We start from the raw sequence: 27221 nt of genomic DNA on the forward strand, positions 1-27221 counted from the left end.
ATAAAGAATAGTTTCCTCTGTGTCACAGTACAAACAAGAATGTGATCCATGTGATACAGAACCGCCTGCCAAATTGGAGGGGAAAAAAAATAAATCAGCCAAACAACGAGCACAGGGTTGCTTGCTGCAGTAAACAAACAACCCCTCCCCCCACACACATAATAGTAAGAAGCTCCACCCTCTAGTGAAAGCTCCTTTTCAAAGCTCTAAGCAGTATAATGCAGATTATTGTAATATTTTTCTCTGTTGAGACAAGCAATCAGCCAAGTTCTGTGATATCCAATGTTCTATATTGTGCTGTTCTTAAAGAAAACTTAACAGACTTATTATTTAACTTTTTATACTATCTATTGCCTGTACTTCAGAAGGGGGCTGCAGAGTTCAGCTCTTCCAGACAGAGGACAGTTATGTTGGAAAGCCAGTATGCATGAAAGGAAAGTTAACTAAGGTTCAGGTCCAGTATAGCTTAACTACTCCAGTGAGAGGTGCAAATAAAAAACCCAACCTCTTGCTTGTACAGATAGGTCTGGGCACAATGGGTCCATGTTCTAATTTAAACTTCCTGACTAAGTTTCCCCAGCCTGGAAGATCTCAGCTTGTGGGCAAACATAGCAGAAAACTTTTGGAGGTGAGGAAACTCAGCACTTGGTAGTGTTAAACTCAAAAATAAGTTTTCTAAGAAACCCAAATATGGCTGAGATTGCAAGGTATGCCACAGGACCCACAATGGAGAAGACAATGTTGGTACATGTGCAATACCTGGTTGGTACAAGACCTCCTTTTGATACTAAATCACTTGGCTTAGTGGATGCTAAGTAGAAAAATTAAACTACTTAAAAATGTATTCCAAGTTACTATGATGAATGTAACAGTTTTGCACCATGTATGGAATATTCACTAATGGACAGCTAGTTTGTTTAATATTCCCAGAATACTATGAGGTTACTTTTTACAAGTGTTTCCGAAGACTCTGAACCTTACACATATTGTTCAACATTAAAGTGAAACAGGCATTTTAGAGGTGCCCAGTGTTCTATCATAGACCATGTTGTTTAGGCATAACATTTTCAAAGCTCATCACACTAAAATACACAGCACAGGCTGTCAACCTGAATTTGGATTTCAAAGAGTTATTTCAATAGCTTCAGACATTCTCTTGCCTCTAAGATGGGCAAAAAAGGAAGCTTTCCTTGGGTTTCAGATGTATGGGAAGATTGGGAAAAATCTCTCTTCACTGGAAACTTAATTTGGAAAAATATATTTTTCAGGCAGTTAGTCCTCAAACTTCACTAACAGCAATTAATATTTTGAAAATACTAGGCCAGCTCCTTGGCTGGTGTAAATCACCATAGCGCTCTTGTAGAGCAAGCGGAGTGGAGCAACGACAATTCACACTAGCTGAGGATCCAGCCCATTGTGCCCAGACAACCAAGATATTTAAAGGGAATACATCATGTGAACATGAACTGCTTACAAGCATACTAATCATGTGCGGGATCCTGCTCCTACAGAAGTCAATGGGAGGCTTGCCGTTCAGTGGGAGCATGTTTAGCCCCCTTATAGGTTTTCTAGCTTTTTTACAAATTGTTTTAAAAACAAATTGTACTTCAGTTGTACAGTCCATTTGGTCCATCTGCTTCACTCTGTAATGATGCTGGAAAGCATTCACAGCAGGGTGACCAGATGGCCTATTTTAAAAGGGACAGTCCCGTATTTAAGCTCTCCTGCAGGTATCCCGACTTTTTCTTTAAAACATGTAAATTGTCCCGTATTTTCTATCTTATTGTCAGCACTATTGGTGGGTCCTGCTGCTGGCCAGATCCCTGCTCGCCAGCTGCCCTCCCCACAGCGGTGAGTAGTGGGGTCCAGTGGCTGACAATGGGGGGTGGATGTTCAAGGCCGGTGGCAGGGCAAAGATGCAGCATGCAGGGCTGGCCGCTCCTACTGCTAGTCCATCAGTGCAGCCCCTGCTGCATGCCTGCTTTCAGCCAGCAGGGCCCCCCCATCTGATTTCCGGCCAGCACTGGCTGTGCGCTGCAAGCTGCAGTGGCTGGTGTGTGTGAGCAGGTCACACACACCATGCGTCGCATCTGTTGCTTACCCATCAGCCCTTTACGTGCTCCCAGGGCTGGCCGCTCCCCTCTCACTGTCCTCTCCCAGCTTTGCCCCTTTACCCCTCCCGCCCCATTGTGCCTCCATATCCCCCCCAACAGGGTGTGTCCCACTCCCAGAACTGTGTGGAGAACCAGCCCCCAGTTGGGGCACTCAGCTCACCAGCGGCCTGGCTAGCAAGCTTCTTCCTTCCCCCACTGCCTCTGGTTGGGCAGGCACCCTGGGAAAGCCCAAGACTCTCCAGCTCAGGGTGCTGGCCAGGAGGAGCTGAGACCTGCATGTGCCAAAGCCCTGCACTGGTGGGGGAGGAGGAAGCGATTTCCTGCCTGTGCATGCCCTGAATGTGCAGGCTCCACAGCAGCCCCCGGGACATAGGCTTAGCACCATCTTCACCCTCCACCCTGGGTCCCGCCCCCCAGGGAACACAGGGCTGCTCTGTCCCCTAGGCACCCTCCCCTGCTGAGCCACCTCTTTGACCAGGCTGCTGTTGAAGCTCCTGCCCTCAGGTTCCCTGAGCCCTGGTGCACAACACATCCTTAGGGCTTAACCCCTTCCTGCCCACACTTTAGTGGGCGGGGGGACAGGACAGAAGGCAGCTGGCAGGGCCGGCTCTACAGTTTTTGCTGCCCCAAGCAGTGAAAAAAACTGCCACCGCAGACGGCAAAAGGGAGAAGCTGCGGCCGGCGGGACAGAGGAGCTGCCGCCGAATTGCCGCCACGGCAGAAACTCTGCCGCCCCTTTCTAACTGCCGCCCCAAGCGCCAGCTTGGAACGCTGGTGCCTCGAGCCGGCCCTGGAAGCGGGGTTATGTCAGCAGCCAGCAATAGCCTAGAAGTGTTGACACTGGAGGCAGGAAAGAGCAAGCTGCTTACCTCGGGTGGGACGTGGACTCAAATAGGCCTGCAAAAAACAGCTTGGTCATCCCTCCCCCTGCGGCTGGAAGCAGCTCCCATCCCTTCCCTCACGCCCAGTGTGTGTGTCAACCCTCCTGGTGTGAACCCTAAAGTCTTAAAGATAAGAAGGTAAATAAAAAGAATCCTGCTATGCAGTATTTCTTTTTAACAGAGGCTTAGTCAACTTGATGTTAATTTGAACGTTCGTACTGCATAGTTCTGATTGATTGCCATTGAACTCACTTGAAAACGTAATTTTTATCAGGTGTCCTGTATTCAGCATAGGAAAATATGGGCACCCTAGTTCACAGACATCACAGAACTGCAATTCTATTGTGTTGGAGAGACCAGGTTGCTCACTGGAGAGGTTTTTTTGGGGGAATTTCAGGGGAGGGAAGGGGGAAGTTCTGGACATATTTCCCCAGGGTAAATTGCAAGAGAATGCCAGTTCTGTAGTGGCTATGATGGCTGTGCACAGATGTCACTCATTATGTCTGGAAAAACAAAAGGAATGAGAAAATGGAGTTGCCCAGCTCTGGTTCAGACAGGCAATTAAAAAAATTAAATATATATTGCAAAAGTCTGAGGTACCACCCACAAAGCCGACCCTGCATGGAACGGGCAGATTCTGCTTCAACTAAAGGCAGTAACACAACTCCAAAAGGCTTCGGTGCCACAGGTGGTGTGAAAGTCAGCCTCACAAAGGAACTGCAGCTAGTTTAAGAAATGTAGTTACATCAACACTATTGAAATCTTACTTCTGTTACACAATGTTGCAACTTACGGTTTTTATCCTGAATCTCATGATATTTGGTGCTTTTCTTAAACATCAACTCCTAAAGACAGGGATCCTCTTTTTTGTTCTGTGTTTGTACATAATGGTTTCCTAGTCCCTGACTAGGGCTACCATAATATAAATAATAATGAGAATCTTAGGTTTGTTTTTTTTTAAAGTAAGTTTCTAGCCTTCATGGTTGAAAAGGAGAGCTTGAAAATGTGACATGAATGTAATCTAAAGGCTCAGACTCCAGAGGACAAATAAAATCTCAAATCTTAAAAATAAAATCTCATAATTAAGACAATCTCAATTTTTTAAGGCTTGACTCATGATTTTTGAGTGTTTGGGGTTGGTAGCACTGGTATAATACCTCTCAATATTACTCCCATTTTTTCAGGGTTTCATATCTTCCATATTTCAAAATCACATTTGTTACACAGTTTTAAATTGTTATGCCATTTTAGAGTTGTCAGTACTGGATTTCTATCCTTCTACTGATTAATAAAGGCCCATATTTTAAAATATACATCAGAACCTCTTTAATCCCCATGGTACTAAGGCATTTTGTAATTCATGCAATCCTGCTCCACCAGTAATGGAAGTCAATTAGGAATTCTGCAGTTGACTTGGATGGGAGCAGGAGCAGGCTTTGAATGAGCACGTTTAGCACTACTTGGTACTGAGCTACATAAAAAACATGGTTATGTATAAGTGGCTACTGTTGTGTTCTTAGAACTGTGGGTCATTTTACATACTGTACCACCTATGTGCTGCAATACTTACACACAGATGGCAAGGGAAGGACTGACTTTGAATTTGTTAGGTGCCCACTGAAACATGTAAAGCCAAAGGAGGAAATTCAAAGCACTCAGTGGAGTTTTGTAGCTGCAAAACTCACAACTGCATGCTTACAACTTCAGGATAATAGTAACATTTGTGCCCTATTTAGTTATGCATTAAGTACATACATCTTTACCACTTATATGAGACAAAGGAGGTCATTTTTATGGGCAATCCTAGCACACAAATTCCGAGTCAAGACTGAAATGTTCTGATTGAAGATTTGGTTGTTTCAGCAAAACAACAAACAACTACTTCATACACTACTTCACAGTATAACTAGTGTTAGACAATATCCTAGGAATACAAAAGGTTTGCGCACCCATACCGTTGTGTTTTTTTTTTTAAATCATAGGGAATAGGAGAATTACAGTTAGCAACTGAAACATTTGAAAGTGATAATGAAAAATGCCACAGATTTGACAGACTGTGGAACAATAAGACTATAAGGAAATTAAGTCCCATTAAAGAAAAGCTATTTTGTCTAGCTTATTAGCAGGGGCTTAGTATAAAATATATATAGAACGGAATATCATCCTAGCATGCCAGTGAAATGCCAAAGCAGCCTGAACATGAAATTGGAGTTGCTAGCAGTCATGCTGGAACAAGACTTGTTTTTTAAAGAGACAGTGACTTTTTAAATGTTTATTTTTTAGCTCCTTGATCTTAGAAGTCTCCAGCTAGACTACTACTGGTAAAACCTTTCACTTCAAGAGATTCTCAACCAACAGTGACAGGAAACTGATATTGTGAAGGAAACATTTTATAAGCCAGAAGTTGGGCCCACAGATATGCCACTTATTTATGAATCCAAAGCAGCACCTCCTGTTGAGCACTCCAAAGGTGATGATCCAACACAACATAAACACAACACAACATGTAAAAGGAGTAGCAGGATTGTAAAGTGCTTATACTTTGGCTTAAAGACTGTTTAGTCTTATATCTATGCATACAGAGCTCTCCCGTCTGCAAAAAACCACCTCCACGAGTGGAAAAAGCTATGTCGGATGGAGATTTTCTCATGCCAACATAGCACTGTGCTGATGAGGGCTCATGTTGCTGAGGGGGGTGTTTTTTTCACACCCGAGCGACATAAATGATGCTGACACAGTCTGTAGTGTAGAGACATAGAAACTGGTTTAGGCTAACTGACCAACAATGCTAGATGCTGAGTACCCTCAGTGGCCAGTGACAGCAGTGGGAGTGGAGGGTACTTGGCACCTCACAGGACTCCACACACCATTTGCACTGACATTCTCAAGATAGAATCATTATTTAAAAGCAGTTTTCAGCCCTGTCTGCTTTAAGGCAACTAGATTTACTCATGATTTTTCTGGAATTCCATTCCATTCATATGCATCACACTTGCCCTGGGCCTTCATTCCTTTAAGCGACACAAACAATTCAAGGGAAATTGACTTCTCCACCTAGGATCAAGCCTACAACTATTTAAGGGACCCAGATCTGATACATAGATACAGAGACAAACACAGACACACCCTACTATAGAAACTAGCTGACAGTGGAGGTGGAATGGCTGAAAATTTTGAGATATATGAATTAGCTGGCTAGTGTTCTCCACTGATGTTGCCTGAAAAAAACCAGTAAAATATGAGGCATACAGCAGATTTTTTCAGGTTTTCTTAAGACAATTTCTCTAAACCATGCACCTTTCCCTCAATTCTCAGTAACTTTGGAGTCACTTTTCCATGTGGAGCACTGAGTTTCTCTTAATCTTTTTTAATGTGTGCATTTCAGAGATTATTTTAGGAGAGGGACCATTGATTTTAGATTTGGCATCTAACAAAAACAGCAGGAACATTCTTCCAACATACTTGCATTTTGGAGAGTATCTGTACAATTCAAAGTCTATAAGCAGCAACACATCCATAAAAATGTTGGAAGAAAAGGACCAGATGAACATCTTAAAGTGAGAGAGAATGGAACAAATCGAAGCATGCATAATGATGAGACTAACAAATCCTAATCACATCCCATTATCCTCTCACAGAGGAATCTGTGACCTGAGATCAGCACTCCATATTGCCCAGAAAGAAACCCACAGCAAGAGAATAGATTTGTTTCTGGAAAACTAACATAAGCCTAAACAGGTAGGATGAAAATCTAGTCACTATGGCAAAGAAGAATCTGGACAGAGAGAAGAAAAATCCAGAACAAAGACAGTCAGAGCACCTGAGCAATACAGATGGGTTGTGTCTATATAATGGGGAAGGAAAAACAGGAGAGAGTCTGGAAATGGAGGGGAGGTGAAAAGGGAGGGATGCAGGCCAGCAAGGGAGAGCTGGACAGAATTGGAAAGGGCGAGGAGAGATGCTACTACAATAAATGGTGCAGAGGGGTGAAGGGGAGACTTCTGCAACTGGAGAGAATGGAAGGGAGCCAACTTGGGCAGAAAACAGAAGTGTCCCTTTACCAAGTCTGCTGATGAGGTTTCACAGAAACTGCATTTTCACCTATGAGACAACCATACTGCAGAAATTTCTACTACATAGAAAATATGCCAGACCCTCTCCAGTCCCTATTTATACTCTCAGGCACAAGACACATGAGCAGGCACAAGATACATGAGCAGGCAGAAGCATCACCCACTGCTCATTAACCATAGTGCAAAATGTGGGCCCTAGCACCAAGTGGAATTTAGCAGCTAACAATATGTATTCTCTGTAATGTACCATGCACATCACTGCTACTCTATAAATAACATGGCAAAGCTCTACAGTAGTTTATAGCCTGTCGAAGCATGAGCAGTACCAAAGTTCTGCATTTGATAATCACTACATTACCCCTTTTTCCCACCCACATTTTATCCTGCCAAACACATTAAGAAGAGTTCTGGAAATGCACATTGGAATATTCCAAATATTTACGGAATCAAAAGGAAATATTTGATTTTGTGTTTTTTTTAATTGGTTTACATTTTGTAAAACACAATTCAGTGTTGTAAAACCATTTACTGTTTGTGGAGTCCAGGAAAGTATTGAAGGTTTTTTTTTTTAAATTGATGATTTGCACTGTTTTGCTTCCTTATCATTTATGAAGGTGGCCATAAAGGGTGGTGCTGGTAGTTTTATTTTATTTTCCTGCTTGTTTTTTAACTGTTAAAATATCAAGTCTGGTTTTCTTGCAGGCTTTGTTGGAGGTATTAAATAGGTATTGTGAGCCCTCACACCTTAACCGCAGAGGCAGGGGTGTTCAGCCTTTTCCCCAAGCGTTTATACACGTTGGAGTGGGGTTAACAACCAAGAACTAAAACAAAAACTCGAAATGATCAAAAAAAATCTTTCCCTTTCAACTGTGCCGCTTGTAGCTTCATCATGTTGCAGTTTCACTAGTTCTCTGGTCACTGGTCTTCCAGAGAAAACAGATGTAAAAAACGAGAACACTCCCCCACCACTAGCACCCTCTCCCCACCTTTTTTTTTTTTTTTAATTGTATTTATTTCAGCCTTCTCTCTGCATCACAAAAAAGGCACACGCTCTTTTTTCCCTTTGCAGGTCAACATTAAGAAGACATCAAGGAACACTGTCTTGCCAAGGTTGCAGAATGACACGTAGCCTCGAGCAAAGACATTGGGGGAAAAATAGAATGTTTGTATCTGAAAGCTACTTTGTGTATTTAGAAGTTGCAATATTACCCTGACTCTATACAACTCCGGGGATCACATGTCTAGCTGTCATCTATCTAAACTATCACTTTTAATTTTTTCAGCCATGACTAATGTAAACTTGCAAGGGTTTTAGCTTTCCGAAGACATCTGACTCAGGGGTGTGGACCAACACAGCAGACTCCATGTCAGGAGTCTTATGACTTTTAACACATTCTCAGCTGTTACAGCCAAAATTAAACTTTCTAAGCATCTCAAGCATTTTGAATTAGCTTGATGTAAACACCACATACACAGCTATCAACACTGCTTTGTTCTTGGATTATTCTTTAGTGTCAAAAAGGTTTGTAAGGCTTTTTTGGTCTAATGTAAAAGCTTGCGAATTTTGCTTATTTTTTCATTGCAAACGATTGTTTTTATGAAGCCCATTTTAAACAATTATGAATATAGAGCTTTTGTTTTAGGAAAAGTTTAGAAATCAGATTATCTGTAAATACTGTATCTTAAAAATTAAGGGTCATCCAGGCTCTTTCTTTTGCCAATGCAGGACTGTTATCTACAGTACATTTTAATGTATTCAGTCTCGTTAAAAGTGTCCCAAACTCTGCCGCCCTTCCACTATTCCCCAGTGTAATGATCCAATCCTGCAAACATGGTGTAAATGGCTCCATTAATGCTGATCGATTTAGGCACATGTATAAGCTCATATTCCTACTTATGTGCAGCTTTTGGAGTCTGGAAGTTTTTTCAGCATACATTATTTTCCCTTTCCTAATTTCACTGATTTCTCTCCCCCCCCCCCCCCCCGCCATGTACCACACTCAACAAACCTTCTCTATCCTTTGTATTTACACCCTTCAAATATGTGCAGACGTATGTCCTCCTTACTTGTCTTAGCATCTGCAGATATATTTCATTTTGCAAATCTCTCCTCATGATTCAGTGCAGCTGCACCAGAGCGGTGTAAAGAGTGACTGTAACTTCTCTGGTCTGTGACATAATGCAGATTCAAAGTACGTTGATCTTTGCTGTTGCCACATCCTGGTGCAAACATCTAATTTGCTGCCTATCACCCCAAACTAGGGTTCATTCAGGTTAGCTACTTTCAATGTTTCTCCCTTTCCTGGAATATCTGTAGTCCTAGTCTCCCAACACCAGCAAATGGTGTAGCTTGCATTTTCCCAATAATTTCATTTTATTATTTTCTGCCCAAGTTTCTAACCTCCCTAGGGCCCTTTGTATTATTTGTCTGTTCCCATTGGTGTTTGCAGTTCATGCCAATTTAATATCACCTGTGCATTTCATTGCTGTGCTATTAACTACATCTTCCAGATCATTAATGAATTAAGATCACAATCACCCGTCCCTGAAGTACCATGAGAGAGATGGTAAACTGCAGCGTATCCTATTCTGTTTCCTGATAGTTGCCTTAAGACATTTCATTTAAAATATCTCAATACAGAAGAGTAACAAGGCAGAAGAAAGCAAGTATTTCTGGTGATATTAATGCAGTTGCACTCTCCAAAGAAATATACACATGAAACCAAATTGCACATAAAGGAACATTCTGTTCTATGTCTTGAAAGCAGAAAGTTACCTGCTGTGCAGGTTGCTTTATCACACATTGAGAACCTTCATCATGTAAAGTTATCTCACACAGATAACATATTTGTTTTAGCTGCTGGATCAAAAATGTTCACAGATGAAATAAATATATCATTTCTTCTAACTTTTTTCCCCCAAGAAAAATGCTTTTTTGTGATACTTTACAAAACAAGGAGAGGAGAAAAGAAAGAGAGCGAGTGGAAAAACAAGAAAGATACAAACCTCTACACCTGGTACAGACAACCAGTTGTTTTTCCAAAAGCACACCAGCACAAAGAGAACCAGCGTAACAGACAAGAATGTCAGCATGGTATATTGCATATGCCAGTGATGAATAAAGGCTTCAGACATTTCCAAAAATAAAGACCAAATGTCTTTAAAATCCTTACACTGCACAACACATACTTGTTTGTTTCCAATTTTGCTTACAGCTATGCTTCCTGTCACAGCTATGCTTCTCCTTTTTAGTACATTGCTCAGGTTTTATGAGGCTCAGGATCAGCTTGTTCCTAGCCCTGGCATATATGTTACCCTCTTGTACACTTAAGGAACCTTAATCTCTTGGACCTTCCTGCATAGGTGCCAGCCCCAGCTGCTGTCACTGCGCTCCCAACCTCTTCCCCTGCACCAGCCAGTGGAATTCAAACGGGTACAGAGCACCACCGCAATGAAGATCTGTGCTTTAAAAATACAATCTGGTCTTCAACCCAATCTCAGGACCTGTATGAAAGAACATTATCCCTTGGGAATAAAAAACATGACAGGAGCTAAGAGCACTTACCAGGTAGAAAACAGGAAGATGCAGCAAACCATAGCCAGTTCTAAAATGGCTATCTTATGGCTACAGCTTTTTAGCTCTGGCATAATGGAAAGGGCTAGCCCCATGAAGGCATGCTGGGAAAGAAAGGAAATCACAAAGGATGATGCTGTCTCTGTGTCACATCCTGCCAGTTTTAATCACTGATAACATGAAAGCAGCTATAGATTTAATACACTTGTTTAACGAGGCTCCAATTAAAAGAATTTTAGCTATCTGAGTAATGAAGTCAGTATATTTTCAAATGAAGCAGAAGCCCAGCTGCTGCTGTCCCATCCTCTCAGGAGACTTTTATGTTCTGCTAAATAGAAAGTAAGCAAAAATCTCTCCAAAACACGTCTCCAAACTTCAGGAGTGTTGAAGCTAAACTAAAGTTGGTTAGTAAAGGGCTTTTTCCTTTGAAAATTTTCACCATTTTTTTTCATTTTATATTGAATCATTTCTTTGAAATTTTTGGGTTGTCATTCCAAAATTAAAAAAAACTGAAATATTTTTGGGTTTTTGAGAAACCAAATTTTTTCACAAAAACAGATATGGAAAAATATTGACTAGTTCTAATCTAACTTCAAATCCTACCCCTGATTCACCCTCAAGACTCAAACTCGTATCCTAGTCTACTCCTAATCCAGACCTGAATGCAACTCTGTGGCCCCCTCTAATTTGTTATTATTTGTATTACTGTAGGACCTAGAGACAGGGTGCTATTGGGCTAGGTGTTGTACAAAATTAAAGTATTTACAGTAATTTTCATTAACAAGATGACATTTTGTTCTCCAGAAGGAACTATCAGGTTGTCCTCTTGACCACTAGGGAAGTTCTCTATACCCAGCATTTTAGAAGGAAAATAGTGTCTCAAAATTAAAGACCAACTGAAGTTTATTCAAGTCCCTACCTTGGATTGTGAGGGCACTCTAGCATGACAGTACAGCATACACCTGTCAGGATAATACTCAGTACAGAGAAACACCACTCTATTTTCTACAGTCACTTTCATGCCATGTTTTCATACTAACTGCATCCCAAAACACTTTGCAGAGTTAAACAACAGAAACAGAAAGAAAGTCAAAATAAAACCGAGAGAGAGAGAAATTAAAATGGTACAGACAAGGAAGAAAAGAAATGTTTTCTAATAAGATTTGAAATAGATGGAGAGTCAGTGGAGAAATATGGGATGATTGTTCCAGATGGTAGGAGCTGCACAGAAAGCTTTTGGACTCAAAGCAAAGAGACTGTATGAAAGATCAGAAGCTGGCACTAGATCAGTAGAGCTGACAGGGAGCAGATCAGGCAGCAACAAGGAGCAAAATTCAGAGGTGACGCGTAAATTAAGTGAAAATTAGACTCACTCGCACCCATTTACCAATCTGTGAGTAAAAGTGTGAGAGTAAGGTATACGGACATATATGTTAAAGTACGCTTACTTTAACATTTGCATCCTTATGCCTCCTGGTAACTGCTACATTCCTCTCTTTTGGCTCCTCAGCACGTGAGTTATATCCACATTGACTGCTTGAGACTTAGTGGGTCAATTTCAGAGGTCATTTGTAAGGGGATGTAAATTACCATTGGGAAGTGGGTGTGAGTGAAAGTAGATGTAACTAAAAAAGTAAGTCTGGGAGAGTCGAGGAATTCTATCCTGGTAAAACCATACATGAAAGAAGGGATGGCAGGGCTGGATTAACACATAAGCACTCTAGGAAGAACCATGGGGTGGGGAATTAAGGAGCCAGCTAGCACCTACCCCGGGAACCAAGTGATTACATCAGAATCTAAGCTTTAATTACCCCCCTCCCCCAAGTTTCTAGCCCTTGCGGTTGTGAAGTAAAGCTTGAAAACATTAACTGAGTATAACCGATGCAGTGACAACTTCCTGAGTCTGCAGACAGCCTGAAACGATAGCTCAGATAGTCACTATATATGGGATGGGACATACCACCTACAGTCCAAGTGTGGGTAGACAGTGTTGGGATGGAGCCCAAGAGGGGGAGGGCAGAGTGCCTTAATCCAAGGCTGGGAATTGGTAAATTATGCCAATTTAGTTTCCTCTAAATTTAGCCCAAAGGCATGAGATAGGCTGGAGCAAGCCCATTCAGAGGTTTTACAATAAAGAAGAAGAATTTGGAGGTGGAACTTGCAGTACATGAGGAGCCAGAAACAAACCTGAAATCCTTTCTCAGGGATTGATTCTGCTCCCGCTGGAGCCAATGAAAAAGCTACCATAGACTTCAGGGCAAGGGCTAGCACCTAAGCCCCAGATACAGATCCCTAAATTCAGGGGTGAAAGTAAGCTGGTATGGGCTGGTACTGGTCAAAAGCTGACTTTAAGACGCTGCCCTTTTTGCGCCCCCAGTCGGCCCTGCTGGGTCCCTACTGGCAGGGCTGCCGACAGGGGGGAGCAAAAGGGGCAGCGACGTTAAAGAGCTGCTGCAGCAGCACTTTAATGTCATTGCCCCTTTTGCCGCCCCCCTCCTGGCTGCCGACCAAAAGGAGCAGCTGCCCATGGCCGGCAATTTAAAAGGGCTGGCTGGGGAACGCTGACCCCCAGCTCTGCCCCTTCTGCCTGAAGCCCCGCCCTTTCCAGGGGCCGGAGTCGGCCCCGTACCGGTAAGTCTTTGGCTTTACTTTCACCCCTGCCTAAATTCCAGATTTAGGCATCGCTGTGGTCCACAAAACCTGCTCTCGGCTGCTGTCCAACTCCTTAGGTGCCGACATTTTTACTGTAAAAGTTCCTGCCTCTGGCCATGCACACCACTTCCTCACTCTAGGCAATCAGATGCCTATTTCATCTCTAAGACCCAGCGCACTCCTCAAACCAGGGGAAGATAGTGGGGGTCATGCCTATCTCGTCTGAGGGCCCAATCCAGTAGACATGCTCTGATCACCTACCAAACTGGGCCCCATTCAAAATCTACCCAGAGGAGGAGCCATGTCCCTTATAACTTTTAACCCAGTGGTTAGAGCACTCACCTGGGAGGTGGGAGAGCCAGGTCCAATTCCCTCTTCTGCTTGATGGGGAGAAAGGATTTGAACAGAGGGGGTTTCTCCCATCTCTCAGGGGAGTGACCTAATTACTTGGGCTACAAAATAGTCTCATTTGGGCTCCCTCAATCTCACCTATTGAAGCTGTTCCACTTTGGATAAATACTTAAATGTCACTGGGCCAGAGAGTGAGATGAACTCCCTAGCCGGGGGGTTAGGGTGCTCACTGGGGATGTGAGAGACCCAGCGTCCAGCCCCCTGATCCAATCACTCCTCGACTATTTATCCAAAGTGTGACAGTTTCAACAGGAGAGCCTGAAGGAGCCCCATATCAGACTATCCCATAGCCCAGTGGTTAGGGCACTCTCAAGAGGTGGGAGATCACTGTTCAAATCCTTCCCCCCCTCAGCAGAGGGGGAAATTGAGCCTGCTTCTTCCACATCCCAAGTAAGTATTCTAACCACTGGGCTAGAAGTTATAAGGGAGGTGTCACCTACTCCTCGTTTGCCAATGTTTCCTATAAGAACTATTTAGGTGCCTAAGCCACCTGATTCCAGGAATGGGGATTGCAAGAGGTCCAGCTGCGGAGTGAAAGTAGATAAGAACCTCCCTGCAGCCTGATCTACACTGGGTAATTAGGTCATCATAACTACATCGCTCAGGGGTGTGAAAAATCCATACCCCTGAAGAGCATAGTTAAGTTGACATAAGCCCCATGTAGAATTCTGTCAACCTAGCTATTGCCTCTCGGGGAGGTGGATTACCAATACTGACAGGGGAATCCCTCCTGTTGGTGTAGGTCAGCGGTTCTCAAACTTTTGTACTGGTGACCCCTTTCACAAAGCAAGCGTCTGAGTGCGACCCCCCTTATAAATTAAAAACACTTTTTTATATACTTAACACCATTATAAATGCTGGAGGGAAAGCAGGGTTTGGGGTGGAGGCTGACAGCTTACGACCCCCCATGTAATAACCTCATGAACCCCTGAGGGGTCCCAACCCCCAGTTTGAGAATCCCTGGTGTAGGTAGTGTCCACACTCAAGTGCTACAGAGGCACAGCTGGGCCGATCTTGTAGACAAACCCTTAGGACCCGAACTCAGAGAGAGGGGTGAGGCTTAGGACACACCCCTCTCATTGGCATCTCTCATTGGCTAGCATGCTGGCTTTTGTGGATCCCATTGTTAGGTGCCTATCTCTCCTCATTCATTATATACAGAGCCTAGTGCTTAATCCAGGCTTTGTGGATCTCATTATTGTTCCAGTGATTTTCTAGGGCCTAGAAGTACAACACCACTCAGTGTTGCAATGCCTAATTCCCTTTGTGGATCCAGGCCTCCTTCCTTATTCAGACAAACTCTCACTGGAGTTTTGCCCCAGTAAGAACTGAATAAAAAGAACTTCAGTGTTTGGCCAAATAATAATTAATGTGGTTTAAAAGATTTCCCTGAAATCTTGTTTTAATTTCCATAACTCTATTTCCTTTGAAAACAGAATAAATAAGAACACATTTTAAAATGTTAAATTATGTTAAATTATACAAATAGTTAAATTCATAACTCGTGCTTCCTTTTTTGATACATTCATTGGGACAGATGCCAAGAATACATAAATATAGCTTCATAAAAATGTAAATATTTGTCCAATGGGTACTCCTGAAATCAAGTTTATATTCCATGTACTGATAGATACTACACAACAAAACTGATTTTTAGCTCACACTACAGATTATTTGGCAGATATTTTGAGGGAAGGTATGCTGATCATTCTAGTAGTGTCAACCGAATCACATTACTGCCTGAGTTAGCATTTTCTAAAAGCTATTCTACAGCTTGCAGTTTTAAAAGCTATTTTCTTTATCATTAGTTTCAACACTGTTTGCAACACTAACTAAATAAGAAGGTGAAAAATACAATATTTCAATGAATATTTGTTGTAATGTAGCAATAAACATTTATTATTAATTTAAATGTAGTTATAGCATACTAAAGTTAGGTTTTATTCTTATTGCGAAATGTAATCCTTTATTTGTGCTATCAAAGTTTTTGTTCCTACAAATGCTGTGTCCTGGTCTACACACAAAGCTCACTGGTTTAACTAAGTGGTGATGTTGCAATGATTTAGTTAAACTAGTGCACCTTTGTGCATGGACATGGATATATTAGTTTAATTGGCCCTGTTAAGTACTTGGAGGTGCAATTAAGCCCTGGTCTACACTAGGACTTTAGGTCGAATTTAGCAGCGTTAAATCGATTTAAACCTGCACCCGTCCACACAATGAAGCCCTTTATTTCGACTTAAAGGGCTCTTAAAATCGATTTCCTTACTCCACCCCTGACAAGTGGATTAGCGCTTAAATCGACGTTGCCGGCTCGAATTTGGGGTACTGTGGACACAATTCGATGGTATTGGCCTCCGGGAGCTATCCCAGAGTGCTCCATTCTGACCGCTCTGGACAGCGCTCTCAACTCAGATGCACTGGCCAGGTAGACAGGAAAAGAACCGCGAACTTTTGAATCTCATTTCCTGTTTGGCCAGCGTGGCAAGCTGCAGGTGACCATGCAGAGCTCATCAGCAGAGGTGACCATGATGGAGTCCCAGAATCGCAAAAGAGCTCCAGCATGGACTGAACGGGAGGTACGGGATCTGATCGCTGTTTGGGGAGAGGAATCCGTGCTATCAGAACTCCGTTCCAGTTTTCGAAATGCCAAAACCTTTCTGAAAATCTCCCAGGGCATGAAGGACAGAGGCCATAACAGGGACCCGAAGCAGTGCCGCGTGAAACTGAAGGAGCTGAGGCAAGCCTACCAGAAAACCAGAGAGGCGAACAGCCGCTCTGGGTCAGAGCCCCAAACATGCCGCTTCTATGATGAGCTGCATGCCATTTTAGGGGGTTCAGCCACCACTACCCCAGCCGTGTTGTTTGACTCCTTCAATGGAGATGGAGGCAATACAGAAGTAGGTTTTGGGGACGAAGAAGATGATGATGAGGAGGTTGTAGATAGCTCACAGCAAGCAAGCGGAGAAACCGGTTTTCCCGACAGCCAGGAACTGTTTCTCACCCTAGACCTGGAGCCAGTACCCCCCGAACCCACCCAAGGCTGCCTCCTGGACTCAGCAGGCGGAGAAGGGACCTCTGGTGAGTGTACCTTTTAAAATGCTATACATGGTTTAAAAGCAAGCATGTGAAAGGATTACTTTGCCCTGGCATTTGCGGTTCTGCCTTTGCAAAAGGTTTCTGGGGAGGGCAGCCTTATTTCGTCCTTCATGGTAGGACACTTTACCACTCCAGGCCAGCAACACGTACTGGGGAATCACTGTAGAACAAAGCATTGCAGTGTATGTTTGCTGGCATTCAACCAAAATCACGCGGTGGGAGGAGGCAAAATGCGACCTTGTAATGAAAGCACATGTGCTATGTATGTAATGTTAACAGCAAGGTTTACCCTGAAAGAGTGTAGCCACTGTTTTATAAAATGTGTCTTTTTAAATACCGCTGTCCCTTTTTTTTTCTCCACCAGCTGCATGTGTTTCAATGATCACAGGATCTTCTCCTTCCCAGAGGCTAGTGAAGCTTAGAAAGAAAAAAAAACGCACTCGCGATGAAATGTTCTCCGAGCTCATGCTGTCCTCCCACACTGACAGAGCACAGACGAATGCGTGGAGGCAAATAATGTCAGAGTGCAGGAAAGCACAAAATGACCGGGAGGAGAGGTGGAAGGCTGAAGAGAGTAAGTGGCGGGCTGAAGAGAGTAAGTGGCGGGCTGAAGACAGGGCTGAAGCTCAAAGGTGGCGGCAGCGTGATGAGAGGAGGCAGGATTCAATGCTGAGGCTGCTGCAGGACCAAACCAGTATGCCCCAGTGTATGGTTGAGCTGCAGCAAAGGCAGCTGGAGCACAGACTGCCACTGCAGCCCCTCTGTAACCAACCGCCCTCCTCCCCAAGTTCCATAGCCTCCACACCCAGACGCCCAAGAACGCGGTGGGGAGGCCTCCGGCCAACCAGCCACTCCCCCACAGAGGATTGCCCAAAAAAAAGAAGGCTGTCATTCAATAAATTTTAAAGTTGTAAACTTTTAAAATGCTGTGCTTAAAGTGCTGTGTGGCATTTTCCTTCCCTCCTCCACCACCCCTCCTGGGATACCTTGGTAGTCATCCCCCTATTTGTGTGATGAATGAATAACGAATGCATGACTGTGAAGCAGCAATGACTTTATTGGCTCTGCAAGCAATGATTAAAGGGAGGAGGGGAGGGTGGTTAGCTTACAGGGAAGTAGAGTGAACCAAGGGGTGGGGGGGTTCATCAAGGAGAAACAAACAGAACTTTCACACCGTAGCCTGGCCAGTCATGAAACTGTTTTTCAAAGCTTCTCTGATGCGTACCGCGCCCTCCTGTGCTCTTCTAACCGCCCTGGTGTCTGGCTGCGCGTAACCAGCAGCCAGGCGATTTGCCTCAACCTCCCACCCCGCCATAAACGTCTCCCCCTTACTCTCACAGATATTGTGGAGCACACAGCAAGCAGTAATAACAGTGGGAATATTGGTTTCGCTGAGGTCTAAGCGAGTCAATAAACTGCGCCAGCGCGCCTTTAAACGTCCAAATGCACATTCTACCACCATTCTGCACTTGCTCAGCCTGTAGTTGAACAGCTCCTGACCACTGTCCAGGCTGCCTGTGTACGGCTTCATGAGCCATGGCATTAAGGGGTAGGCTGGGTCCCCAAGGATACATATAGGCATTTCAACATCCCCAACAGTTATTTTCTGGTCTGGGAATAAAGTCCCTTCCTGCAGCTTTTGAAACAGACCAGAGTTCCTGAAGATGCGAGCATCATGTACCTTTCCCGGCCATCCCACGTTGATGTTGGTGAAACGTCCCTTGTGATCCACCAGAGCTTGCAGCACTATCGAAAAGTACCCCTTGCGGTTTATGTACTCGGCGGCTTGGTGCTCCGGTGCCAAGATAGGGATATGGGTTCCATCTATAGCCCCACCACAGTTAGGGAATCCCATTGCAGCAAAGCCATCCACTATGACCTGCACATTTCCCAGGGTCACTACCCTTGATATCAGCAGATCTTTGATTGCGTTGGCTACTTGCATCACAGCAGCCCCCACAGTAGATTTGCCCACTCCAAATTGATTCCCAACTGACCGGTAGCTGTCTGGCGTTGCAAGCTTCCACAGGGCTATCGCCACTCGCTTCTCAACTGTGAGGGCTGCTCTCATCTTGGTATTCATGCGCTTCAGGACAGGGGAAAGCAAGTCACAAAGTTCCATGAAAGTGCCCTTACGCATGCAAAAGTTTCGTAGCCACTGGGAATCGTCCCAGACCTGCAACACTATGCGGTCCCACCAGTCTGTGCTTGTTTCCCGAGCCCAGAATCGGCGTTCCACAGCATGAACCTGCCCCATTAGCACCATGATGCATGCATTGTCAGGGCCCATGCTTTCAGAGAAATCTGTGTCCATGTCCTGATCACTCACGGGACCGCGCTGACGTCGCCTCCTCGCCCGGTATCGCGTTGCCATGTTCTGGTGCTGCATATACTGCTGAATAATGCGTGTGGTGGTTAATGTGCTCCTAATTGCCAAAGTGAGCTGAGCGGGCTCCATGCTTGCCGTGGTATGGCGTCTGCACAGAAAAAAGGCGCGGAACGATTGTCTGCCGTTGCTCTGACGGAGGGAGGGGCGACTGACGACACGGCTTACAGGGTTGGCTTCAGGGAGCTAAAATCAACAAAGGGGGTGCCTGTACATCAAGGAGTATTTCAGGCAGGACTGCACGGAGGGTTCCAATAAGAAATGGTGCACCTAAGTTATCGTTGTTATTGGAACAAGGAGGTTAGCCTGGCCTCTGATTGATACATGGCTAGATTTACCTCGCTGCACCTTCTCTGTGAGTGACTGCAGTGTGACCTAGAGGAATGAGTCCCCTAGACAGGGGAGGAGGCAAATGAGTACAAAACAAATCTGGTCTATTTCTTGTTTTGACCCACTCCATCTATCTTTTACATCTTTGGCTGGCAGCAGACGGTGCAGAAGGACTGCATGCCATCCACATCTCATGGCTGCTCGGCAGAAGATGGTACAGTACGACTGCTAGCCATCCCCATCTCTTGCCTGCCTGGCAGAAGATGGTGCAATACGACTGCTAGCAATCCTCATCTCTTGCCTGCCTGGCAGAAGATGGTACAGTACGACTGCTAGCAGTCCGTATCGCCTGCCTGCTCACCATAAGACGGTTCAATAGGACTGACTGCAGGACTAAAGAGAATGACCTGGTCAAGTCACTCCAAATTTAGTCCCTGCGCCCATGTCTGCCCAGGCGCTCCCAGCCGACGCGGCCAGGAGCACCTCGGACACGATGAGGACGACTACCAATCGTATTGCACCGTCTGCTGCCAGAAGGCAAGGGGTTGCTGCTACTGTGCAGCAAAGCCGTACCGCGTCTGCCAGCACCCAGGAGACATAGGGTGACGGTTACCTGAGCGGGCTCCATGCTTGCTGTGGTATGGCGTCTGCACAGGTAACTCAGGAAAAAAGGCACGAAATGATTGTCTGCCCTTGCTTTCACGGAGGGAGGGAGGGAACGGGGGCCTGACGACACGTACCCAGAACCACCCGCGACAATGTTTTAGCCCCATCAGAGCGCTCCATTGTGACTGCTCTGGACAGCACTCTCAGATGCCCGATTGTTTGCCATTGCTCTGACGCTGGGAGGGGCGCTTACAGGGTTGGCTTCGGGGAGCTAAAATCAACAAAGGGGGTGGCTTTACATCAAGGAGTATTTCAGGCAGGACTTCACAGAGGGTTCCAATAAGAAATGGTGCACCTAAGTTATTGTCCTTATTGGAGCAAGAAGGTTAGCCTGGCCTCTGATTGATACATGGCTAGATTTACCTCGCTGCACCTTGACTGCAGTGTGATCTAGAAGAATGAGTCCCCTAGACAGGGGAGGGGGGGGAAGCAAATGAGTACAAAACAAATCTGGTCTATTTCTTGTTTTGACCCACTCCATCTATCTTTTACATCTTTGGCTGGCAGCAGACGGTGCAGAAGGACTGCATGCCATCCACATCTCATGACTGCTCGGCAGAAGATGGTACAGCACGACTGCTAGCAGTCCGTATCGCCTGCCCGCTCACCATAAGACGGTTCAATAGGACTGACTGCAGGACTAAAGAGAATGACCTGGTCAAGTCACTCCAAATTTAGTCCCTGTGCCCATGTCTGCCCAGGCGCTCCTGATCGACCTCACAGAGGCGACCAGGAGCACCTCAGACATGACGATGACGGCTACCAGTCGTACTGTACCGTCTGCTGCCACAAGGCAAGGGGTTGCTGCTACTGTGTAGCAATGCCGTACCGCGTCTGCCAGCACCCAGGAGACATAGGGTGACGGTTACCTGAGCGGGCTCCATGCTTGCGATGGTATGGCGTCTGCACAGGTAACTCAGGAAAAAAGGCGCGAAATGATTGTCTGCCCTTGCTTTCACGGGGGGAGGGAGGGAACGGGAGGCTGACGATATGTACCCAGAACCACCCGCGACAATGTTTTAGCCCCATCAGGCATTGGGATCTCAACCCAGAATTCCAATGGGCAGCGGAGACTGCGGGAACTGTGGGATAGCTACCCACAGTGCAACGCTCCGGAAGTCGACGCTTGCCTCGGTACTGTGGAAGCGCTCCGCCGAGTTAATGCACTTAATGCACTTAGAGCATTTTCTGTGGGGACACACACACTCGAATTTATAAAACCGATTTCTAAAAAACCGACTTCTATAAATTCGACCTTATTCCGTAGTGTAGACATACCCTTAGTAACCTGGACAAGCTAAACTGATGTAAGCCAGGTTTCAATCGATAAAAGACTGTTCACACACAAAGTTGCACCAGTTTAAGTAAATCAGTGCAAAATCACAGCTTTAGTTAAACCAGTGCAACTATTGTGCATAGACCTGGCTTGTGATTTCCTTAATCTAAATATAATGAATTCAATACGTGGACAGATGGGTGAAGGTAAAAAAAGGATAAAGGAGAAAACTTTTCTTGCTGAAAAAATTGGCAGAGTGCAAAGGAAATCTTCTCTCCATATCTACCGCAAATTAGTTTAAATATAGATAACGGAAATGTTTCCATTTCTTCAGTATGAAAGCAGCTCTTTGATTGAAACTAATTGCCACAACACGCAGTCCATTTCTCTTACTTTTCATTGTATACAACCCTTCAGGTCATAGGGTGCTGGAACTAGAGGTGCTGCTGTACCCCCTGGCTTGAAATGGTTTCCATTATATACAGGGTTTACAATTTGGTTCAATGACTCTCACCACCCCTACTATAAAAATTCTTCCAGTACCACTGCTTCAGGTCAATATTTTCAAAGGGTCCTATCTTGGCCTCTGAAATTTTCATCTCTACTTTTTCATCTCTAAGATTTTGCATGCCTGAAACTTTGACTTCTGCATGCATCCTATGGTTGTGCATATAAACTGGGTAGATACATAGCTATGCTATTTCCATGTGCAAACACAGGCTGCATTCACAACTCCATGTTTTTATATGCATGAAAATCAAAAGGTGACAAATAATGGGCACAATTTTATGGGTTGCTTTTGAAAATGTGGTCCTAACACAATGTTGTCATGATGTATTGCTAGGAAGGCAGTTGGGTAGAACATTTTCAATAGCGTTGGAAGTTTTCTCTTATTCAGCTGACTGAGGATGCAAGGTCGTCTGTGATTCTTAAGATTCTCCCCTTTCCAAAAGCCTCATTTCACAGTGACCTGAAAGGACAGCTGAACACGCCCATTAATACCAGAACTCCTAACTGACAGAGGGCTCACCCAAGAGAACCATAAAGTATTTCCTCCCCAGGGGCTGATCACACTCTTTTTCTGTATTCTCAGTCCCCACTGGCCTAGGAAGCAAAGGAGTATGTTACAAGGTAGCATGCTGTGATACTGACATACCAGCCTTCTCTTTTGATCTTTACAGTATATTAACTTTGAAAGATTAAGGCTTTGTCTACACTACAGACTTATGTTGGTATAACTATGTCACTCAGGTGACTGGAAAAGCCACACCCTGAGCAATGCAGTTATACAGACCACACCCCTGGCATAGACAGTGCTATGTTGGCGGGAGGGCTCCTCCTGTCTACCTAGCTACCACCTCTTGGGGAAGTGGAGTACCTAGGCTGACAGGAGAAGCTCTCCTGTCGGTGCAGGAAGTGTCTTCACTGAGCACTGTGGTGGCACAGCTGATTCGGGGAAGCTGTGCCATTGCAGTGCTGTGTGTTTTACTCCTGGGGGAATTCTGTGGGACTGCATGCAGAAAACACCCTCCCCGGGCAGAATTCCTGTGCTCCCCTGCTGGAAAAGGGCAGGGAAGTCGTGCTGGGGAGGGGGCGGTCCAGGGACAACCACGGGCAAAGTTTTTTGGTGGGATTTCCTCCCCAACAGAGGTGATGTATGGGGGGCACATGGGGTTACGTTCCACTATCCCCCTGCCCCCTTGTTTCTGCAAGCGCAGAATTGCCCAGCTGAAGGACGCTGCATCTCAGCTTCGCTGATTCTGCAACTGAATGCAGCCTCCTGGGTCCCATCATGCCCCCCCCTTCTGTGTGCTGGGAGCCTTCCTGTTTTCTGTGTAACAGTGAGTGCCCACGGTGGGGCTGGGTAAGGGGCAGCGGGGGAAATGAGGGAAAGGGGAGTGAGGTGGAGGGGGGATGAGGCAGTAGGGTAGGAAGGGGGTGGAATAGGGCAGGGGGAGGGGAATGTGGGAGTGAGGCATAAGTGCTGGAACTAGGGATGCGGGGGCGGGGGGTGTGCTTCCACACTCCCTAGCTTGAGGAGGTTTCTATTATATACAGGGTTTACCATTTGGTTCAATGGCTCTCAGCACCCCCACTATAAAAATTGTTCCAGAAGCCCTGGAGTGAGCGAACGGGGCATGGGGCAGTGAGGGAAGTGGATGAGACGGGGGAAAAAAGGGGATAGGGGAATCATGGGGGGGAAGGGGAAGCCTAGTATGCGGCATCCCCATGGCAGCAGCTGGGGCTCCCCCATTAAGCAGGCCCATTGAACCCTCACACTGACATGCTCTACCCCCCAATACCTGAACCCCTCCACTAAACCTCCCACACCAAGACTCCCCCCGCCTGCCGAGCCCCATCTCCCTAGACCTCCTGCCCACTGAGCCCCAACCACCTTCACCTGGACCCCCTGCAGAGTCCCATTGCCCCTGCACCTCAAACCCCCAATGAGCCCCTGTGCATCCAGATCTCCCACTGAGCCTCTTGCACCCAGATTGCGCCATACAAAAACCTCTCACCCCACACCTGGATCCCCCCCACACTTAGCCCCTCCACACTTCGATCATGCCAGGCTGAGCCTGCTCACCCACACCTGGTGCACCGGGCGCAAAGGAGCAGGGTGTTTCTGGGGTAGTTTCTGGGACAGGCCCAGCCCTTGCACTGTGTCGGGTCGAGACTGTGCAGCCTCACTGCCGAGTCCCTGTACCTGGGGAGGTGGGAGCTTAAGGGTGATCTCCCACCTCAATGCAGCCAGTGGCCTGTGCTCCCCACTGCCATGCTGGAGTCACATTTATTTATTGACAAATAAAATTTGCAGAATTTTAAAATATTGTGCACACAAATTTTTTTTTTTTTTTTGGCACTGAATTTTTAATTTTTTGGCACAGAATTCCCTCAGGAGTAACAATGTGTAGACAAGCCCCTAAGTGTAGTATCAGTTTAATATCAAATATGTCCTGTTTCAGGGGATTATATCATAAATATGTAGTAGGATGGTCTTGATAAATTGAATAGCTGTTTTCTCTCTCTAACTAGTATGATCCTAATTTAGGGGCTTGTTTTTCCATCAATAAGCAGGAGACATATATGCATAACTCTCATTGATATCCATGGCAGTTAGCCATGTAAAAAGCTTCCATGCTTTGATGAGATAATATAAATGCTAACACACTGAAAAATGTGCCCAGAACACAAGCACTCAGCTTAAGTCATTTAAAATGGATTAGCAAACATGCTGAATCAAATTCTAATGTTCCCTTCAGAAATGCAAATTCTGGGCAATTGACATAAATGGAATTACCCAGGTGTTATTGAGGGCAGAAACTGGCCCTATATTTTGTTAATCTGTAATACAGGGGAATTTATTAAGGAGACAACATTTGAAATACATCACATTATGGGGGTTGCTAATAGATTCTAATGGCATTTTTGGAGCCGCAGTTCTCAGATATTCCAGAATGATCCATATTTGTGTTCTTCAAAAATACGGATGTGCAAAAAAAGCAGATAAAAACTGAATCATTTTAAAACCATGACTAATAGCCTACGGAATTCCACAGGTGCTAGAAGAAAATCGAAGCAGGTTTTGCCAAAGTTTTCCTTATATCCCAGCTAAGCCTGCAGGAAGAGGAGAATGTATCTGTGATGGATTTAGTTTTTAGTTTTTACGTATACAGTTATTGAATGTTTCATCTAATCCCCTTCCCTTCAGCTATTAAAACAAGAACCTTACTGCACTATTGCACAGATACACATGCATATTATATATATAAATGTAAATTTTCCTGATGCACTGTGTTATTTTACACTGCAAAATGAAGTGTGCGCATGCACAGCTATAAAATATCCTTGAGGCAGCTGTGTAGGCTGGCAAACAAAACCCTGACCTTTCTGTGTAAGACTGCAGTATAAATATTAATGCATATATGGTGAATCTGTACAGCCTTTATAATAAATTGGCATAATTTGACATGACTGAAGACTTCAACAAAAGAGATCACAGAACTACTCTGGACCCAGTAGTGATATTGAAATGTGTACTTCAATGATGCAAACTCCACTTCTGCTCTCAACATGTCCTAAATGTAAAGTACCTTGCCTGTTTCTAGTTGAATGTAGCAACTCATGATACCTCATATCCAATAACAACACAATAGTACGTATATATACCCCCACATACACAGTCATCTTTAGATCCAGAGCAGTCTTTGACATAACACAGGAAGGTTTGAAAGAATTCGTTTCAAATATTTTGGAAAATTCCATTGAAAGAATGATTAGTTGTTATGATGGCTGTAATTTTCAAGGTTTTTTTTACTGAGTTGTATGCATCCAATTCATCCTTAATTGGTGCTTCACAGCCTCTGTGATTTCCATCATGGTGTTCTCAAAAAATTCTACTTATATTGTGGAAGAAAAAACAGTGAACTTCCATTGACTGACCTCAGACTCAAACCTGCCTTTCAGTGTCAAATGCAACCTACTGGTGTTGTTGTTTACAATCATGTAGATGTCTAGAACTTCATGTAGATGTCTAGAACTGCTGCAGTGGCTGCCATTCATCATAGTTTTTGTTAATTATAGTCATGAGCCTGTCTCCTAAAGTATCCAGTTAAAAATTTACCCAACACTACCTGTTACTATTTGATGCACATAGTCAGTGAAAATTCTTGATGCAACACGTGCTGTGAATTTAGCTCTTCAAGTACTATAATGAAAATATATTCCAATATGAGTGTGATGGACAACTGGAGGAAGAGACACCAGCACCAAGTCCTGAAATATCCAGCTACATTATAATCATTATAATTACATTTTGCCTCAATGTTAAAAATAGAGCCTCATTCATAAAATCTGAAATTTGCCCCCTATACAGTGGGGTGACAGAAAAGCTATGCATCATTTAAGTTCCAATGAAGTTCTGTCTTGAAGTCAATGGGACTTAACCACATGCTATATATATCCTGGGTGCATGTGTCCTGATAAAATCATACGATAGGATAATTATCACCAAATAAAAAATACAGCTTCTAGCTGCAAAGTGAGTTTACAAATTAGCACATTTTGTTGAAGTAAACAATATGCTACCAACCTTCTGCATGCTGGACTTTGTTCAATTTTTTTTTGAACAATTCTTACCACGAGGTTTTAAAATATATCATTCAGAGTGAATGAATCGACAAACAAACAAATGGATGGATGGGTGCAATTTAACACTGTATCTGTCCTAGAAGAGTTTGACTCAGTATAATGTGAGAAAGTCTGTTTTATGCCACAAATCCAATACAACAGCTGAAAATACCCTCACCCAGAACCCTTGGGTGGAGTTGGCTGCATGGTTGTTGCATAAAATGAGTTCATATGTTCCTGTTTTCACCAGGAATACTAAAGAGAGGAAGATGAAATCTAATTACAATGGCACTATTTAATAAGATATTAATACACACATCCATATTGTATGCATATAACTATGTATGTGTTAAAATAAATCTAGTGGAAAAAATCATTTGGTACCCTTTGATTGCCTTTTATTGGTAGTCTGCTCCAGTTCTGACTGCAGTTCTAGCAGGTGTTTAACATACATTATCAGAATGTTTCACTACAAAAATATAATTACAATGTCACCTTGACTGTATCTTTTCAAAACTACCATGCAATGCATGCACATATGTAGTTAAAAATAGGAAGCAATTCTATACATTCACACATTTTTAGAAAAACTAAGAAGCTCAATTACATACTTAATAGTCTTCCAAGTG

The 27221-nt window shown here is 44.3% G+C and overlaps 1 protein-coding gene across 4 annotated transcripts in view; it reads right to left on the bottom strand.

The window, feature by feature from the left end:
* Positions 1–27221, bottom strand: part of IQCK (IQ motif containing K) — a 214045-nt gene that overhangs the window by 117961 nt on the left and 68863 nt on the right. Inside the window, exon 9 of one of the 4 annotated variants that reach the window (XM_075132738.1) lies at positions 26969–27061. The exons of the other annotated variants lie outside the window; for them this stretch is intronic. Within the exon in view, the coding sequence (XP_074988839.1) occupies positions 27036–27061 (26 nt within the window). The 3' untranslated portion in view covers positions 26969–27035. Of the gene's footprint in view, positions 1–26968; positions 27062–27221 lie in introns of those variants that run through there. 4 annotated transcript variants of the gene reach the window in all.

This window comes from Caretta caretta, chromosome 10, assembly GCF_965140235.1.
Source record: "Caretta caretta isolate rCarCar2 chromosome 10, rCarCar1.hap1, whole genome shotgun sequence".
NCBI lineage: Eukaryota > Metazoa > Chordata > Testudines > Cheloniidae > Caretta > Caretta caretta.